Genomic DNA, 12,461 nt, shown 5'->3' with positions numbered 1-12,461 from the left:
CCATTACGGATGCCCTCTTTCAGGGCCGGAAGTGCAGCTAAAAGAAGAAGGGGGTCCTGGGCAGCAACAATTGGCTGGATGAGGCTCTAGGAATCCTCTGGACTATCCAGAGGCTTTGTACTACTGAGGTAAGTAGCTTTTAGACTCCCATCACAGGTTTGCTTTACTACAGAGGTCACACAACTGACACAAGCATACCACTGGATCTACTAAGCCATCTCCAGAGGGGATATCATTTAAAACTGCACAGCTAGGCTCCATTAAATAATAATAGTCTGCTGTTAAGTGATTAGATTTGCCAACCTCACCAGGGTCATCTTAGATCATTGTGAGCATCACAGAAAGGTATGCAAATTAGTGTGTATGTGACTGTCATTTCAGGCAACAATCTCTTTACATTTTTCATGACAGGCAGTGCTGGACTCAGTTGGGAAGATCCACATGTGGCCAGGCAGCACTAACCATCTATAATTCTTCAAAAAAAAAATTAAACCTGCAGCAGGTTTTTACTGTGAATGAAAAAGCCTCATACAAATGAACAAGAACTGTCGGCCGCTTGCATCTGGACTCGATCCCTTAGGTGATCCAAGACTTTGAGCTAGTAACACATTCCGTTGCTAAGGAGGGTGGAAGAGGGCCAAAAGCAAGGTGCACCGCAGAGTGGCACAGAGTAGGCAGGGTTAGTAGTGGAACAACGCCCTCATGCTGTGCTCGGTCATGACAATCCACCAGTTTGATCTCTTGCTAAACTACTTTAGGACCAAGCCAATTGAAGTCTCCCTGTTTTGGTGGTTACCTGGCTGGCAGGGCGTAGATTTTAATCAGCAGCCGCTGCGCGCATCTGCTGTTTCCGTCACTACCGCCAATCTCACCGCTGAATCCCAACGTTTCTTGCCACAGCTCACTTGCTCTGCCTGTCTCCCATTGGCTTACATTGAAAGAGAGACGGCAGAGTGGGTGGCCCAGGTTCCCGACATGCGGCAGTGACAGTGATTGCGGCGGGTATGTGCGGCGATTCGTCGTTATCCATTTGTGTTCCGCCGTTTCTGGTACCAGCGGTCTCTGATCCTTAAGGGGGTAGAAACCGCTGGTACGTAAGTGGTTAAGGATCAAGGGGGATAAGGGCCACTGTACACATTAGATTCTTGGCAGATGTGGCTCTGACTGGCCGCCTCAGCCGAGAACCTTCTAGTATGTGTATAAGGCTTTAAGCACGGCTATTAACTGCTGTTCAGCTGCACATGGATTTTCCCAGCTCCCTCTTAGCCCAGTCCATCACTGATAACAAGTGTAACTATGGTCTGTAAGGAATCTACATGGCCAGACCAATGCTTTCTCTAGTATAATAGAATTTGAAAATATTCTTACCCACAGTATCGCAGGGTTCATCTTTGTGGACACAAAAATCAGTCCTAATAAGGCAAAGCAAAGAAAGAACATGTAAGGATTGCACATATTTTAAAACGCATTAGGTAACATGTACTGCACAATTAATTTATGCCATTGAATAAACATCTTCTGTCTATTGAATAAAGGTGTTCATACGCATGAGATAATAGTCAACCATCTGTCCATTTTTTTAGTCAATCGAGGGATCAACCCAACCTGTGCTGTTCATCAGTAGCCTGGAGCTGATCTTCATGCAAATACATGCTCACTATAAACAACCAGTAAATTCACCTAAATCTGTCTCTGTATCAACATTAAATAATTTTCAGTCAAGACAATCATGACTTATTGCACTAAAGATTGTAGGCTAAAGTACCAGTCCATAGCGCTATGATGACCTCATCATTTAGCGGTCGAATTGCACTGTTCAGTTAGCAGGCTGCTTTGTTTCTAAACTTAAAGGGGAACGGAAGAGAGAGGTATATGGAGGCTGTCATGTTTATTTCCTTTTAAGCAATACCAGTTGCCTGGCAGCCCTGCTGGTCTATTTCTCTGCAGTAGTATCTGAATAAAACGAGAAACAAGCATGCAACTAGTCTTGTCAGATCTGACTTTAAAGTCTGAGCCACTGAAACACCTGATCTGCTGCATGCTTGTTCAGGGGCTATGGCTAATAGTATTAGAGGCAGAGGATCAGCAGGGCTGCCAGGCAACTGGTATTGCTTAACCAGTTCACCCCCAAGGGTTTTTACCCTAACGGACGAGAGCAATTTTCACCTTTCACTGCTCCTCCCTTTTATTCCCTAATAACTATATTACTACTTATCACAAGGAAATGGTCTATACCTCGTTTTTTTCGCCACCAATTAGGCTTTCTGTGGGTAGTACATTTTGCTACGAATTTTTTTATTCTAAATGCATTTTAATTGGAAAAAATACAAAAAGAATGGGAAAAAATCGTTATTTCTCAGTTTTCAGCCATTATAGTTTTAAAATTAAACATTCTCCTGTGGATAAAACCAACACATTGTATTTGCCCAGTTGTCCCGATTATTAAACCGTTTAAATTATGTCCCTATCACAATGTATGGCGACAATATATCATTTTGAAATATAGGTGTTATTTTTCTGTTGTTTTTTTTTGTTCTGGCCATAATTACAAGCCCCCTATGTAACAAAGTAAAATTAATTTTCCCTCATACAACATAGATTAAAAAAGCTGAGTCCCTAAGGCAACTATTTATAGCTGATTTTTTTTTAAAAGCGGTATTTTTTTGGGGGGGGGGGGGGGGGGGGGAGGGTGGAAATGTAATTTATTAATTTTATTAATATTGTGTGGATATTATGTATTTGCCTGTATGTGCAATATACTTTTTGGCCACAAGATGGCGCTAGTGAACACTCTCCCATTAGGAAGTGATCACTTTTTTTTTTCTTTTTACATTTTAACAACTGTGACAGTTTCCTGTTTTGTGAATGGATGCGGCCGCTGTTCGCGGTCGCGTCCATTCACTCCAGGCAGTGCGATTGGGTAGAGGATGGCTCAGTCCTCTTCCCCAATCACCCAGCACAGGAACCCGACGGAAACGGCGGCGGTAGCGGCGCGGACACATGCGGAGTGGCGGCGGGAACGCGCGACGTATTAAAACGTCATGTTGCCATTACTAGGGGAAAGCATGTCGTTTTAATACGTATGTTTGCCATTAAATGGTTAAAAGGAAATAAACATGACAGACTCCATATACCTCTCTCTTCAGTTCCCCTTTAAAAACAAATACAACAATATGCTGCGCCACCTGTAACTTAATTACAAACCCTTAATGTCCACAATCAGTTATTTAACCACTTTACCCCCCAGTGCTAAATTTCTCTGTCCCTCTGCGCACTGCTTCACCCCCAGGGACGGAGAAAGGCGCACTTATTTGTTTACTGGCTGGGAGTGGGCGGGGACCTCGCGCGCACACTCCAGCCAGCCAGCACAGCAGGTGACTAATTGGATGTTAGGAACAAGCGTTCCTAAATCCAATTAGACGCGCCGATTGCGGACACAATGGAGGCTGCTTCAAACAGAAGCAGTCTCCATTGATAACAAATGAATGTAAACAAACGTGTAGCGCGCGATCGCGCGCCCCTGCGACCCGCGCGCGCGCGCACACACCCCCGCTCTGCAGTGCAATGATTGGTTATGGGGACCCCAGTCCCCAATAACCAATCATATCACAGTAAAAAATGAATGGAAGCAGCGCTGCAATGTACAAATTGCGCTGGTGCTTCAGGGGTAAAACCCCTCCGTTGTGAAGTGGTTAAGCAATGTCCTGTTTGAGTGCACTATGGTAAGTCCACTTGAACTGTAAAAATCACATCAATAATCCACTGGGCTCTTCCAGGATGCCTGCAAAGATAATCTCAGATAGCATGATACTGTTTCAGCTGTCAGATGACAAACTTCACAACAACCTCCGTGCAAGTGACAACCAGTGCAATCTGTGTGCCCACCACCTCATCAACAAGAGACTCACCAGATCCTGACCACCTATCTGCAGGTGGCAATTGCGCTTAAGTCGTGTGTCTCACTCCGCTCATCAGTGATGCACACTCAACTCCAACGTAGTAAAATTAGGCCTTTTGAATAAAACATATTAAAAAACTTCATTGCACAGCATGTCTATACAATTGCAATATCTCATCTGCGCTTCTCGTGCACGCCAACAATTTACAAGCTTAAGTAATAGATGATTTGCTACAGTGGTGGTTTCTCCCAGGCTCAGCATTCAACGATCCGTATGGCTTTCCGTGGCGTCCAGCGCTCCCGGCCGTGTATGTTCGCCTAGGTCCTTCCGCGTTCCTGCTCCACCACGTGACGTGCGAATGCTGAGCCTGAGGGAAACCACCGCTGTAGCAAATCATCTATTCTTTAAGCTTGTAAGTTGCTGGAGTGCGCGAGAAGCGCAGATGAGATATTGCAATTGTATAGACATGCTGCGCAATGAAGTTTTTTAATGTGTTTTATTCAAAAGGCCTAATTTTACTACGTTGGAGTTGAGTGTGCATCACTGATGAGCGGAGTGAGACACACGACTTGAGCGCAATTGCCACCTGCAGATAGGTGGTCTGAATCTGGTGAGCCTCTTGTTGATGAGGTGGTGGGCACACAGATTGCACTGGTTGTCACTTGCACAGAGGTTGTTGTGAAGTTTGTCATCTGACAGCTGAAACAGTATCACGCTATGTGAGGTTATCTTTGCAGGCATCCTGGAAGAGCCCAGTGGATTATTGATGTGACTGTTACTGAACTGCAGAGAAGACAAAAAGAAGGGCATAATGCTGCACATGATGGCTGTTTTGTGTTGCTGCCCTTTACTGATCTGACTGGACAGAATAACAAACCTGGCAGGTACGACATTTCACGTATGTATTTCAGGTGTGATCTAGCTACCTGCAGTTCTCTTAGGAATACCTAAACCTATAAGGTAGCATTCACCCAAAACACAGCAAATATCTGAACAATGCATCCAAGTAAAAAGGTGCTGCCATGTGATCATCTGCCAGGCAAACATTTTTTTGTTCCTTTAAAAAAAAACCCAAAAAAAAACAATAATGTCTCAAGCAGCTGGAGGCAGTGAATTCACCACCTGTCAGTTTCTTCTGTTCACTGGCCTGACGCTTGCTAACGATTGGCATAGGCAGTAGACAGGTGAACACCCCCCAGCATTGCAATTGTATAGACATGCTGCGCAATGAAGTTTTTTAATGTGTTTTATTAAAAAGGCCTAATTTTACTACGTTGGAGTTGAGTGTGCATCACTGATGAGCGGAGTGAGACACACGACTTGAGCGCAATTGCTGGGTGAACCCCCACAGCAGGCAGCACGGCAGTTGCTGTACTTAGAAACTACATCAGACATTTTTCACTGCTGGGTAACACCGTCGCAGTGTTAACAAACGAATCCATACAACTGTATGTAATTGCAGCCAAATGGCATTTGTGGCTGGCAGTCGGGAGGGTGAACTGCTTGAATAATAACACTAAATAATTTGAGAAAGTCAATCAAGTAATAGAAGTACTTAAAGAGAACCCGAGGTGGGTTTGTGAAATCATATTAGGACACAGAGGCATGTTCTGTATAAAATGACCAGCCTCTGAGTTCTTTCATTGTGCGTCCAGCCCCCTCTTCCCTCCCCCCCCCCCCCCGCCCCGGCTGTCCCCCATTTAAAAAGCGCCAGGCTAGCGACACGCAGATTGTCACTAGCCTGCTATTTACCTCTGCTTGTAAGTCACCGCCGCTCCCCCACCTGCTGTATAGCGCGGCTCCCCGCCTGTGTCCATTCCGGCAAGCTTCCTCCAATCGGCCCCCAAAAGAGGGGGAAAAAAGTCACTGGATTTTTCTGTCCAAATGCAGAGAGTTACTGATTTTTGAACGCCTGCCAATACGAACCTCCAACCCACCGTAATGTCAGGGACTCCCTGTACTGTGCCCATGCAGAGGAGGACACAGGGGGACAGATGGAGGACAAAAGTGGACACAAAGAGGCATAGAGGAGGACACAAGGGGTACACAAAGGGGCATAGAGTAGGACATAAGGAGGATAGAGGCGGACACAAGGGAGACAGAGCAGGACACAGGGAAACACAAGAGGTACAAGAGGGCATGGGGTACAAAGGGGGCTTAATCCGCAAGATGCCCCTTCACCATGGATGCACCAGGTTTAGACTGTATATTTTTCCCATTTTTTTGTCCTTTAAACCTAGGTGCGTCTTTTGGTCAGCAGCGTTTTATAGTCCGAAAAATACGGTAGGTGTTAAAAAGATTGAATTAAAAAAAACATAAAGAAGCTACTTAGAAAATTTTAAATATTAAAATTTGTAAAGATTTCTTTACCTGGTCATGAATACAGCAACATCAACAGGCGTTTCCTCTTTGGCTCCTGGAACATGATTATTCCCCAAGTACTTAGTTCCTCCATATTCCTCGTTTTGCCAGTGACAAAAGCTCTCCAGAGACCTCTCTCCATGATGCCCGATAGACAGCTTAGCCTGGAAAATAGTCATAATGGTGAGATGCGGTCTAAGCAGAGGCCAGGAATAAGGTGATCATTTCTGAATCACATTTTTCACTTAGACCACTTTTCAACACTCACCGGACGGCTGTGCAGCAGAACCAGTTTGCTAACCCGGATATTGACTTTAATTCCCAGGCTAGGGTGTTGAAACATGTTGTAAACCTTAAAAACAGAAAATATTTACAAATGATTCACGTCATTCCCTTTCATTTGCTCAACAATCTAATAAAATAGATCAACAATATCAATCTACCTGCAATCTACCGGCAGTTCGGGTAAAGGGCCATAATATTGCATTAAAATCAAAACCAAATCTAACCACCACTAAAGTCAATGGTGCCAGAATTTAAATGTGGGGCATCTGAAAGACTGCATACGTTCATGCATTTGAAGGCTCTCAGCCATTTGTTTGTCTACTTTTATCCCCCCAGATGCTGGTTAGCAAAGTTTTTTTTATCATAAAACTGCTGGTAATTTGACTCTTCCCTTCCAGGAGTGGTTGTAGCCGTGAACAAGCATTCTATCTCTGGGCATGCATGAGTTTATAAACAGCACATGCCCAGTAAGTACATATGCACTGGGCATGTGCGGGTTCAAGAATTGCGTATGTCCTGTAATAGGAAGAGCTCATGCACATAAGTGCATTGTTGACACATGCATGTCCAGTTGAAAAATGCATGTTGGAGTGTTGGGGGTCACAAGCACTTCTGCAACAGAAGAAGGCAACAAAGTAAACTACAGGAAGCAGTAAGCACTTGGGCATGAAATGAAAACTTGGGCAATTTTTTAATTAAAAAAATACACTTAAGGTTTGCTTTAAATCTGCATCAAAGAATTCCCATTAAAATATACAGCTAACAAAATAAATGTTGGACAGTGGTGTCTGCATACATCCTAGATATCTGATTAAAAAGAAAAAGGTTGATTAATACAGCCATATTTCTGCCATCTGTTTGAAATGTTTACAAAACTACTTTCCTTTAATTAGCAACACACAATGTTTTTTTTTTCCTCTGCACATTTGTACTTGTTGCAATAAATGCATTCGCAATATCTATGGTTGCCTCCTATAGCTTCTTTATGCCTAAAGAGTGGGAGTTCTTTGTCAAACAAAGAGAAGATTACTTGACCCTACCAACCATCCCTCTGCTTAAAGACATTTTGGGCTTGATTCACAAAGCGGTGCTAACTGTTAGCATGCCTGTGAAAACCCCCTTAGCACGTCTAAACAAGCTTTTTGCGCATAAAACTTTACGCGCGCAAAACTTTACGCGCATAAAACTTTACGCGCGTACTGCACAGAGCGCAGGGCGCTCCGCGCGAAGTGCCCATTAAAGCCTATGGGACTTAGCGCGCGTAAAACTTTGCGCGCGTAAAACTTTGCGCGCGCAAAGTTAGCGCGCGATCTGATTGAGAAATCTGGTGCTAACCTACTTAGCACCCTGGTTAGCGCGTCTAAAGACTTTAGACGTGCTAAGTAGGTTAGCACCGCTTTGTGAATCAAGCCCATTGTCTCTGTGGCCAGCACTGAAGATATATAGTGGGGTGCGAAAGTTTGGGCAACGTTGTTAATCATCATGATTTTCCTGTATAAATCGTTGGTTGCTACAATAAAAAATGTCAGTTAAATAGATCATATAGGAGACACACACAGTGATATTTGAGAAGTAAAACAAAAATTTGCTTTCCTAAAACAGAAAGAATTTGCGATAATTCAGGTTGGAGTGAGCTCGAGATGTCTCCCAGAGCACCACTGCTGAATATATGCAAATTAACCATTGTACCCTTAGAAGCTAAACACACCTCCAGAACTGCTGGAATGCAATGATGTGTCAGCTTGTTAAATTGTACAGAGCCATAATAATCCAACATGCATACAGACTGTTTCGGATTGTTTGATCCTCATCAGTGCATGGCATGGATTAATCTGGCTCTATGGAGTAGGGCTTGTAAACCGAGAGGTACAGACTAACCAGCAAGCTCATGGTGACCCAGAACTCATTGGAGTGTGTAAGGGACTACAATGGTCCTAAAAGCCCCCTTACTAAGATGTTAAGAAAAACAAAAATTTGCTTTCCTAAAACAGAAAGAATTTGCGATAATTCAGGTTGGAGTGAGCTCGAGATGTCTCCCAGAGCACCACTGCTGAATATATGCAAATTAACCATTGTACCCTTAGAAGCTAAACACACCTCCAGAACCGCTGGAATGCAATGATGTGTCAGCTTGTTAAATTGTACAGAGCCATAATAATCCAACATGCATACAGACTGTTTCGGATTGTTTGATCCTCATCAGTGCATGAGAAGTGAAATTAAGTTTATTGGATTTACAGAAAGTGTGCAATAATTATTTAAATAAAATTATGCAGGTGCATACATTTGGGCACTGTTGTCATTTGATTGCTTCCAAAACCTTTAGAACTAACTATTTGAACTCAAATTGGCTTAGTAAGCTCAGTGACCCCTGGCCTACATACACAGGTGAATACAATTATGAGAAAGACTATTTAAGGGGGTCAATTTTAAGTTTCCCTCCTCTTTAAATGGTCTCTGAAGAGTAGCAACATGGGGGTCTCAAAACAACTAAAAACAACTCTCAAATGACCTGAAGACAAAGATTGTTCACCATCATGGTTTAGAGGAAGGATACAGAAAGCTGTCTCAGAAATTTCAGCTGTTTGTTTCCCCAGTAAGGGACATATTGAGGAAATGGAAGACCACAGGCTCAGTTCAAGTTAAGGCTCAAAGTGGCAGACCAAGAAAAATCTCGAATAAACAGACACGACGAATGGTGAGAACAGTCAGAGTCAACCTACAGACCAGCACCAAAGACCTACATCATCTTGCAGCAGATGGAGTCACTGTGCATCGTTCAACCATTGGCACACTTTACACAAGGAGATGCTGTATGTGAGAGTGATGCAGAGGAAACCTTTTCTCCACCCACAGCACAAACAGAGCCGCTTGAGGTATGCTAAAGCACATTTGGACAAGCCAACTTCATTTTGGAATAAGGTGCTGTGGACTGATGAAACTAAAATTGTGTTATTGGGGCGTTATGCATGGAGGAAAAAGAACAACGCATTCTAAGAAAAACACCTGCTAACTACAGTAAAATATGGTGGTGGTTCCATCATGCTGTGGGGCTGCGTGGCCAGTGCAGGGACTGGGGAATCTTTTCAAAGTTGAGGGATGCATGGATTCCACTCAGTATCAGCAGATTCTGGAGACTAATGTCCAGTTCTCAGTGGCAAAGCTGAAGCTGCGCCGGGGATAGATCTTTCAACAAGACAACGACTCTAAACACTGCTCAAAATCCACTAAGGCATTCATGCAGAGGAACAAGTACAACGTTCTGAAATAGCCATCTTAGTCCCCAGACCTGAATATAATTGAAAATCTGTGGTGTGAGTTAAAGAGAGCTGTCCATGCTCAAAAGCCATCAAACCTGAGCAGTTTTGTAAAGAGGTATGGTCCAAAATACCTTCAACCAGAATCCAGACTCCCATTGGAACCTACAGGAAGCATTTAGAGGCTGTAATTTCTGCAAAAGGAGGATCTACTAAATATTGATGTCATTTATTTTTTGTTGTGCCCAAATGTATGCACCTGCCTAAATTTGCTTTAAACAATTATTGCACACTTTCTGTAAATCCAATAAACTTTATTTCACTTCTCAAATATCACTGTGTGTGTCTTCTAAATTATATATTTAACTGACATTTTTTATTGAAACAACCAACAAGTTATACAGGAAAATCATGATGATTAACACGATTGCCCAAACTTTCGCACCCCACTGTATTTCCTCCCTGCCCTGCCTGTCATAAGAAACTATTTCACATTGTTAAAGCCACTGTGGAAGTTGTGAGAAAACGTTACTGCTAAGGTCATAAGACTGTGCCCAGCTCAGTCTTGCAGTTGGTCACAAAGAGTTAAACTCTCAGAGTGGGAACAGATAGGTGAGGTCATGTGATCTCTACTCCCAGTGAAAGACTAGCTGCTGCCCCTCCCACAACTGTCCTAAATACTTCCTGTACCCCTGTTCCTGTTCCTAAATACTTTCCTGATGATGGGATTGAGGGCGGAGTTTGGACAGCTGTAATAAATTTGCATTGCTATCTCAACAGGAAATTAAGCTTAAAAGGGCACTATGGCAAAAAATTGTAAAATTTTAAATATGTGCAAACATATACAAATAAAAGGTATGTTTTTTCCAGAGTAAAATGAGCCACAAATCACTTTTCTCCTATGTTGCTGTCACTTACAGTAGGTAGTAGAAATCTGACAGAAGCAACTAGTCCATCTCTTCATGGGGGATTCTCAGGGATTTATTTATTTTCAAAAGCACGCAGGGCTGGTGCACACCAAAACCCGCTAGCAGATCCGCAAAACGCTAGCAGATTTTTAAACGCTTTTTTTTATTTTTATGAGGCGTTTTGCTAGCGTTTTGCGGATTGCTGCTGCGGTTTTCAGTATAGTAGATTTCATATATTGTTACAGTAAAGCTGTTACTGAACAGCTTCTGTAACAAAAACGCCTGCAAAACCGCTCTGAACAGGCGTTTTTCAGAGCGGTTTGCGTTTTTCCTATACTTAACATTGGGGCAGAAACGCATCCGAAATCCAAAAAATGCCTCACCCAGGCATTTTTCGTTTCTGCAAAACGCCTGCCGCTCTGGTGTGCACCACCCCATTGAGATACATTGACCAAGCAGATCCGCAGCCGCAAGCGGATCTGAAAACGCGGAAAAAGCCGCTCGGTGTGCACCAGCCCTTAGTGAATGGCAGTTGCTCTGTCCAACTGCCAAAAACTGTGTAGCGAGCAGGGATTTTTGCCAGCATTATTGTTTAAATCCTTTTTAGGGAATATCTTTATAAAGAATAAAGGCCATGCTGAGAATCCCCCATGAAGAGATGGACTAACCCAAAACCAGATTTCTACTACCTACTGTAAATGACAGCAACATAGGAGAAAAGTAATTTATGGCTTATTTTACTCTGGAAGAAATATACTTCTTATTTGTATGTGTTTTAAATTGTACGATTTTCACAACAGTTCCTCTTTAAAGAAAACCTGAACTGAAAATTAAAAGTCAAAATAAGCATATACAAGTCATACTTACCTCCTGTGTAGTCTACCCCTCAAGCTCTTTTTCCTCTCCTGCATCCTGTTTGCCCATTGTGATCAATGGATTTCTCCGTCCTCCATTTGGAAAATGGCCATTACACCATAACAGCTTCCTGGTCAGCACACAGTTAAACTGAAACATCGCCCACTTGAGCCATAGGGAAAAATGGACACATCAGTTCTCCTCTCAGCTGTAACTGACAGCAACTGATATATAACCGACAGCAACTGATATATTTCAGTTCTTACAAAATGTTGTCAGAACTGGAAGGGATTATTGTCAGCAGAAAATGGTGAGTTTCTGAGAGGAACTGATGGCAAGGTAACTATGTAATGTTCATTTGAAGTTACCTCATGTGTTTATTTTAAATAATTTTACTCAGTACAGGTTCTCTTTAAGGACTCTAACAGCCAGGTATATTATATATAATTATTGTAAAAAGTACAGATGCACAATGAGCAAACTGTGGGCATTTCTGATTTTAAAAAAATTACTTTTCATGTACATTTAAACAGGAGGCCAAACTACAGTATGTCTTTCAAATGAGTACTTCTGCTAAAATGAAAAATACATTTCACCAAGCATCTTTGCTTTACTGAGCTGACTAGCCAGTGCAATAAGCAGAAATCAGTGTACAGAATGAAGTAAACCTTATAGCTACAATTATTTCACCTTGCAGCAATTTATAGTGTTTATTACAGCAAGACATAACTTCTGGCTGGACGTCAGTCGCTGTACTTTGTACCTTGCATTTCGCCGTATTAAATTAACTCGTGCACACAGTCTGCTTGCTGAAATTAAACCGGCAAATTTTAGAAGCAATGCAGTGTTTTCAAATACCCAGGGTTCATAGGGCATGACGTTAATTCCATGTGGCA

The 12,461-nt window shown here is 42.7% G+C and overlaps 1 protein-coding gene across 1 annotated transcript in view; it reads right to left on the bottom strand.

Annotated features, from left to right (window-relative positions):
• ADAMTS17 (ADAM metallopeptidase with thrombospondin type 1 motif 17) overlaps positions 1-12,461 on the bottom strand; it is a 349,550-nt gene that overhangs the window by 275,450 nt on the left and 61,639 nt on the right. Inside the window, exons 5-7 of the mRNA XM_068273566.1 lie at positions 6,529-6,612; positions 6,270-6,424; positions 1,369-1,412 (exon numbers count right to left, since the gene is read on the bottom strand). Of these exons, the coding sequence (XP_068129667.1) occupies positions 1,369-1,412; positions 6,270-6,424; positions 6,529-6,612 (283 nt within the window). The remainder of the gene's footprint in view (positions 1-1,368; positions 1,413-6,269; positions 6,425-6,528; positions 6,613-12,461) is intronic.

This window comes from Hyperolius riggenbachi, chromosome 3, assembly GCF_040937935.1.
Source record: "Hyperolius riggenbachi isolate aHypRig1 chromosome 3, aHypRig1.pri, whole genome shotgun sequence".
NCBI classification, from domain to species: domain Eukaryota; kingdom Metazoa; phylum Chordata; class Amphibia; order Anura; family Hyperoliidae; genus Hyperolius; species Hyperolius riggenbachi.
The sequence above is the reverse complement of the archived record's forward strand: the minus strand, read 5'-3'. Positions and strand labels throughout refer to the sequence as shown.